The sequence below is a fragment of the Lampris incognitus genome, chromosome 5, assembly GCF_029633865.1.
Source record: "Lampris incognitus isolate fLamInc1 chromosome 5, fLamInc1.hap2, whole genome shotgun sequence".
Lineage (NCBI taxonomy): Eukaryota > Metazoa > Chordata > Actinopteri > Lampriformes > Lampridae > Lampris > Lampris incognitus.
Window position 1 is genome coordinate 9,544,461 of NC_079215.1, and position 7,353 is coordinate 9,551,813.

The 7,353-nt window shown below is 46.2% G+C and overlaps 1 protein-coding gene across 2 annotated transcripts in view; it reads right to left on the reverse strand.

Moving 5' to 3' along the window:
* pkn1a (protein kinase N1a) overlaps positions 1-7,353 on the reverse strand; it is a 112,386-nt gene that overhangs the window by 26,979 nt on the left and 78,054 nt on the right. For both annotated transcript variants that reach the window (XM_056279753.1, XM_056279752.1), the window contains exons 6-7: positions 6,249-6,394; positions 1,260-1,473 (exon numbers count right to left, since the gene is read on the reverse strand). In XM_056279753.1, coding sequence (XP_056135728.1) covers positions 1,260-1,473; positions 6,249-6,394 — 360 coding nt within the window. The remainder of the gene's footprint in view (positions 1-1,259; positions 1,474-6,248; positions 6,395-7,353) is intronic.

Genomic DNA, 7,353 nt, shown 5'->3' on the forward strand with positions numbered 1-7,353 from the left:
GGACACGCAAGTCAGAAACCCCCGACCAGGGAGCTAGTATTCAGATGGTAGGACAACACCTTTGACTTTGACCACTATAAGGGAAACAACACACTACTTTGGGGTGGGGGGGGGGGGCTTGGTTTCAATGGCACTTCCTTGTACATCTGAATCAGAAACACTTTATTTATCATTTCATTTCATGCACTTCTGCACATGAAATGAAACATTGTTTCCCCCCGCCCACAGCAGCACAACACAAAGACAAAACCACATATCCAAAAACTGCAACAACTAAAAGAACATATATAATCAAACTAACACACATAACTGAACTAAACAAACAAAAAAATCACTGTCCAGGAGAACGGACACCAGCCAGGATGACTGTTGGAACTGCCGGTCTGCATGGGCTAGCAGTTAGCTCAGCCTGCCCCGCTTCCCCGCGTCCTGTCAGACCGCCATCGGTGTTTCCTCTTGGGGCACAGCTCCAGGCAGAGCCGTGGTCCCTGGGACCACAGGATGCAGCAGACCAAGCCCTCCCAGCTGATCCAGCACCAGCTCTCCCAAGCCATCAAAAAAAGACAGTCTTAGACACAGATGTGGACAAAGACACTGCATGGACGGTTACTGGATGAGGCTGCTGCAAACGGGAATTTGCACCACCATCTTCCCACACCGGTACCGGGTGAGGCCGCCGCAAACGTGAATTTGCGCCGCCATCTTCCCACACCGGGCCTGGGTGAGGCAGCTGCAAACGTGAATTCGCGCCGCCATCTTCCCACACCAGTACTGGGTGAGGCCGCTGCAAACATTAATTTGTGCCACCATCTTCCCACACCGGAGGCAGAAGCTTTGAGCAAACGAAGACAGTAGTATTAAAACGTCTTCACTGTTGGGAGGGATTCCATCTACCACTAATGGAGTGTAATGGAGTGTCTATTAACTCCATCTACTTTAATGGAGCACATTTCATCTCATGTCGGGAGAAAGATGCATCTGGTCATCTTCATGTCGGCACGTTGTGTGTTTTTCTGTTTTGTGTTTAGCAAGTCTGGACGCTGACTTCCTGGACACGCCGTGCAATGAACATGCTGCTCTTTGGCCTGCTTGCTTTATGTACATTATGCATGAGTGTGTGTACTTGAGTGCATGCGTTTTGTTCTGTGGGATGAGTCGGTCAACCAAGCTTTATGTCTCCCTGACACGAGGTCAAGGCTTCCTGAGGCTACTTTGTACTGATAGTCTACTATTTCTTCAAATGACAGACAAAGTCTCACCGGTGAGGGGGGATGGCTTGCTGAGGGTGCTGTACTGGTTGTGGAGGTAGGGGGCTCCGTGGCGGGAGCTGAAGGCAGGGGAGGAGGCCAGCACCAACTCCTCTTTAATGATGCTGGCCTTGGGGTGGTCCTCTGGCAGCTCAGCCAGGCGCATGTCTAGAGAATCTCTCAGCAGGTCAAGCCTCTGTGACGCCTCGCTGAGACGAGACTGGGCCTGTGGGGGGAGAGAGAGAGAGAGAGAAATTGGTATTATTTTTGTATACTTGGAAATCAAATTCCTCTCTCGAAAACTCATTTTTATTGATCGGCCATTTTAAAAAGCCTTTAATGTTTTATGTTCTCGTCCATTTCATCCATCCATTTTCCAAACCACTTATCCCAATCAGGGTCTGGGGGATGCTGGAGCCTATCCCAGCAGTCACTGGGCAGCAGGTGGAGAGACACCCTGGACAGGCTGCCAGTCCATCACAGGGCACAGACACACACACACACACACACCTAGGGACAATTTAGTACGTCCGGTTCACCTGACCTACATGTCTTTGGACTGTGGGAGGAAACCGGAGCCCCCCGAGGAAACCCACACAGACACGGGGAGAACATGCAAACTCCACACAGAGGATGACCCGGGATGACCCCCCAAGGTTGGACTATCCCGGGGCTCGAACCCAGGACCTTCTTGCTGTGAGGCGACCGTGCTATCCACTGCGCCACCGTACCGTGCCATGCGCCCGTGTCTTGTTCTCCTGCCTTTCCTTATCTTTTTTCCTCATATAATCGGATCTGTTACTTTCCTGTCTCTTCAATCAATGCACTCTAGTGTTTGTGTTTTGCAAACTACTATGTAAAGAAGAGTATGAGAAACATCAACATATATGACTAATTTATTATTATATCCATTACATGACATTGCTGGTTCAATTCTTGAAGGGATAACACAATCAAGATTTTGAATATTATCTCTCCATATACACTACCGTTCAAAAGTTTGGGATCACCCAAACAATTTTGTGTTTTCCATGAAAAGTCACACTTATTCACCACCATATGTTGTGAAATGAATAGAAAATAGAGTCAAGACATTGACAAGGTTAGAAATAATGATTTGTATTTGAAATAAGATTTTTTTTACATCAAACTTTGCTTTCGTCAAAGAATCCTCCATTTGCAGCAATTACAGCATTGCAGACCTTTGGCATTCTAGCTGTTAATTTGTTGAGGTAATCTGGAGAAATTGCACCCCACGCTTCCAGAAGCAGCTCCCACAAGTTGGATTGGTTGGATGGGCACTTCTTTGAGCAGATTGAGTTTCTGGAGCATCACATTTGTGGGGTCAATTAAACGCTCAAAATGGCCAGAAAAAGAGAACTTTCATCTGAAACTCGACAGTCTATTCTTGTTCTTAGAAATGAAGGCTATTCCATGCGAGAAATTGCTAAGAAATTGAAGATTTCCTACACCGGTGTGTACTACTCCCTTCAGAGGACAGCACAAACAGGCTCTAACCAGAGTAGAAAACGAAGTGGGAGGCCGCGTTGCACAACTGAGCAAGAAGATAAGTACATTAGAGTCTCTAGTTTGAGAAACAGACGCCTCACAGGTCCCCAACTGGCATCTTCATTAAATAGTACCTGTTAGAGCCTGTTTGTGCTGTCCTCTGAAGGGAGTAGTACACACCGGTGTAGGAAATCTTCAATTTCTTAGCAATTTCTCGCATGGAATAGCCTTCATTTCTAAGAACAAGAATAGACTGTCGAGTTTCAGATGAAAGTTCTCTTTTTCTGGCCATTTTGAGCGTTTAATTGACCCCACAAATGTGATGCTCCAGAAACTCAATCTGCTCAAAGAAGTGCCCATCCAACCAATCCAACTTGTGGGAGCTGCTTCTGGAAGCGTGGGGTGCAATTTCTCCAGATTACCTCAACAAATTAACAGCTAGAATGCCAAAGGTCTGCAATGCTGTAATTGCTGCAAATGGAGGATTCTTTGACGAAAGCAAAGTTTGATGTAAAAAAAATCTTATTTCAAATACAAATCATTATTTCTAACCTTGTCAATGTCTTGACTCTATTTTCTATTCATTTCACAACATATGGTGGTGAATAAGTGTGACTTTTCATGGAAAACACGAAATTGTTTGGGTGATCCCAAACTTTTGAACGGTAGTGTATGCTCTGGTGACAACGCTCCCTTAGCAACCACCACACCGAGCCGTTTTCTGTGAGTCACTGTCGCAGTGAGGTCACTGGAAGACAACTGTGAATGGGAAAATTTACTCTCCGGTTTGCCAACAGGCGGAAATGCATTAGAAAATGCAAATATCGGCGTGGCATACGGCTCTTGTGACTAATAATGCTTCATTATACGGCTGTATATAGCACTGTTATTTGCATTTTCTTTCACAATGCAGCCTACTGGCAAACCAGGAAGTGAGTTTGCACAGTCACAGATTGTCTGCCGGTGACCTCAGCAGCAGACACCGGGCTCGGCAGCGTTTTAAGAGACACACAGAACACTGCTCGATATCATGGCTGCTAACGGGGTGTCCGCTAATAACATCTTAAATGGCAAAAGAATGCCAAAGTCACCAAAGTAAAAGAATAAAGGGGTGAAAGAACTAGAAAATAAAAACAAATCTTCTTTGCCGTGCTGCAGTGTTCTCACCATCACCACCAAAAGGACATCGTTTAAACCCTGAGAGACAGAGAGCTAAAACAGTCATACCACTTCAGCCTTAGCATTATGCTGACAATGGCTACTGCCCTTACATGGTTAAATTTGATCTTAAACATCCCGGCAGTGAGCTGCTAAGTAGCCGTTTAACTTTGGATGCCATAAATTTAATTACTACTTGCAGGATCGATGTTTAAGATGGTATTTATGTTAAGTGGTGGGTGTATGAGGGCAGAGAGCGGGACAGGAAAGCATCAAAACATCTCTATGTCCAGATAGAGACTAAGTGTGGGGGAGAGAGCGAGAGAGACAAGATCTCCAGACCACAGAAGGATGAATCAGTTCATCTGGATACGACATTTATTGACAGAAACGTTTCATCACTCTTCTAAAGGCCGTGACACACCAGGCCGTGACCATCGGCCAATGTCGGGCCGTCGGTGAGCGTCTGTGACCCTAGTTTTTGCGGTGTGCCCCACACTGTTGGCACTAGTCGGACCAGGGGTGTAGCACAAAATTCTGGGCCCTATACATAAGCAGCCTCTGTGGGCCCCTTTCCTCTTTCGCTAGTTAGCTATCATAGCTTTCCTCTTTAGCTAGTTAGCTGGCCACCATTCTTTTAAAAGCTCCTAGCTCACCTTTCTTTTGGACGAAGTTACTCAACCGTTGTTTTCCCTCATTCTGCCTTCTCTCCCTTCCCCTTTTTTCTTTCCTTTTCTGGAACCCGGATTTTCCTTTCTTTAGGAAAGACATGACTCTGTGCTCGTGCTTGTATCAGCAGTCACTCGCGACAGGACTAGATGAGCTGCATTGAGAGATGCTCGTGAGGGGCGGGCTAAACCATTTTGCATCTTTTGGAAGGGGTGAGAGGGTCCTCAGACAGGGGTGAGAGGGGTCTCAGAGAGCTTCCACTAGTTTCTTTAACCGATGTATTTAGCCGATGTATTAAGCCAATTTTAACTGAAATTATGACACTAATTAGTTAAAAATAAAAATTTGCAAACTTTTAATTCCTGGCTTCCTTAGCCCCCTGCCCCTTCTGGGCCCTGGTAGGTCCTTCCCCTTTTTCCCCCCACTACAACGCCGCCTAGTCGGACCCCCATCAGCAGCTTTTCAGCCGATTCTGAATCGGCGGCGGAGCCCATTGCTGAGAAAGATCACTCTGATTGGCTGTTCAGCTTAGCGGATCAGTACACGAAAAGAGAAATGGGAAGTTATGAAAGCAAGCAAACGACGAAGTCAAGAGGCCACGCACAGAAGGCTCGTCTCATTTTTCATCTTCATCTCACCTGAACATTTCAAGAAGCTAATATTCAAAAGCTAATAGAAAGTTTATTTAAAAGCTAATAGAAAGTCTATTTAAAGCTAATAGAAGCAACATGTGGAACTGAACAGGAAAGAGCTGAGCGAATTTTTTAAAATTGGAGGTTACATTTATCTGCAGCATTTGTGTATCTGCAGTCCTGGGTCTTCCAGTTCCACATTTTGAATGACAAATAGACTACCACCACCTGCTGGTATGGAGAGTTATTTCCTCGCACGCAGGTGCAGAACGTACATGCTAGTTGGCCATTGGCAGTAGTCTTTGCAGTGTGTTCAAGTGCTACTTTTTGGCCCAGATGCAGGCGACGTGAGGCAACGCAACAGTCGGCCTTCGTCGCCGCTAGTTCTCTGATGTCAGTTTGGTGTGTCTGGGCCCTAAGTGACCTCTTAAGTCTAAGCTGACTGCAGGTATCCCCACCCCTTATAAACAATACAGTTGCATAACGACCGAAACCAACGATCATTTTCATATGCAAATGTGGCGTGACTATTAACTAGAGTTACAATGGCCATGTGTACTACTATGAGCCTTCCCTGTGAACTTAAGAGTAAACTGTCGTCATCTTACAATGCTGTGATAAAAACCATTCCCCAGTTCTCTGTGAATAGTACACACGGCCATCGTAACTCTAGTTAATGGTCACATAAATTTGCATATGAAAATGGTCGTTGGTTTCGGTCGTTATGCTGCTGTATTGTTTATAAGGGTGGGGATATCTGCAGTCAGCTGAGACTGAAGAGGTCACTTAGGTGAGTGATGAAATGAATATCTGTCAGTAAACGTGTCCAGATGAACTGATTCACCTTCCTGTGATTTCTTTACCTGGATTATTGAGCACGCATCAAGACGAGATCTAAAGATATATATGATGTGCCAAGCAGGTCCATTGCCACCAAGCAACTTTGCATTAAGCAAATTGGGTTTTCAACGTGCATGTAGGAGCAGGTGAGCGAATGGGAAAACATTTACGCAATGTTTGTGTTTCGTCTAACCTCAGACAGCGCCTTCTTGTCCTGGACCCTACTGGCCCCCAGTAGCCTGAGGACATTCTTGGCCCCCTCGGCCACGGCATGCTCCACCCTGTAGTGGTGCCTCAGCTCCTCAATACGCAGCTCCATCCCACACAGGTCCTGGTTCCCTGAAGCAGCGAGAGGGGCATCATAAATAATGACGAAGGAGAACAGGGTCAACCTTTACATTACAAACGACCTTACACAACACACAAATAAAACCATCTGCACACCTGTAACATGACAGTAATGACTTATTCTGCAATTTGGGGAAAAAAAGGAGAGAAAAGGCAACTTAAAATAACTCCCATTTGCAGGCACTCGGGTAGCGTAGCGGTCTATTCCGTTGCCTACCAACACGGGGCTCGTCGGTTCGAATCCCCGTGTTACCTCCGGCTTGGTTGGGCGTCCCTGCAGACACAATTGGGCGTGTCTGTGGGTGGAAAGTCAGATGTGGGTATGTGTCCTGGTCGGTGCACTAGCGACTCCGAAGAGTGGGGTAATTGGACAGGTACAACTGGGGGGGGGGGTACAAAAAAAATAAACGCCCATTCCACACAAACAACAAATTACCAATAATTCAAGTCTCAGGTACTGCTTGAGTGCTGCTACTACTACTACTACTACTAAGTAAGTAAGAGTGCTAAGAGCCGCAAGGCCGGTGACGTTGTGGGGGTGGAACTGGGTTCTCTGGCGGCGGTTTCTGAGAGGAGGACGCTGTTGAAGTCATGTGCCATCATGGACAATGTCTCCCCCTTCATGACGTGCTGGTCGGGCACGGCAGTACTTTTAGTAACAGACTCATTCTGCCGAAAAGCACCACAGAGCACCACAGGAGGTCATTCCTGCCTGTGGCCATCATCACACTTTACAACTCCTCCCTGAGAGTGTCAGACACTCGGAGGTAATGGTCATCGGACCGGCCCTTCCACTTGTTTTACCCTGTCGGGTTTTGTTTGTGCTGCAGTATAGATAGGGTATTATGTGCACCATGCTTGTTGATACATTTTATTTCTATTTCTTATTCTTTTATTTCTATTTTCTTGTCAGTTTTTAGTTTTTCCTTACTAGAGCGTGAGTGTCTGTA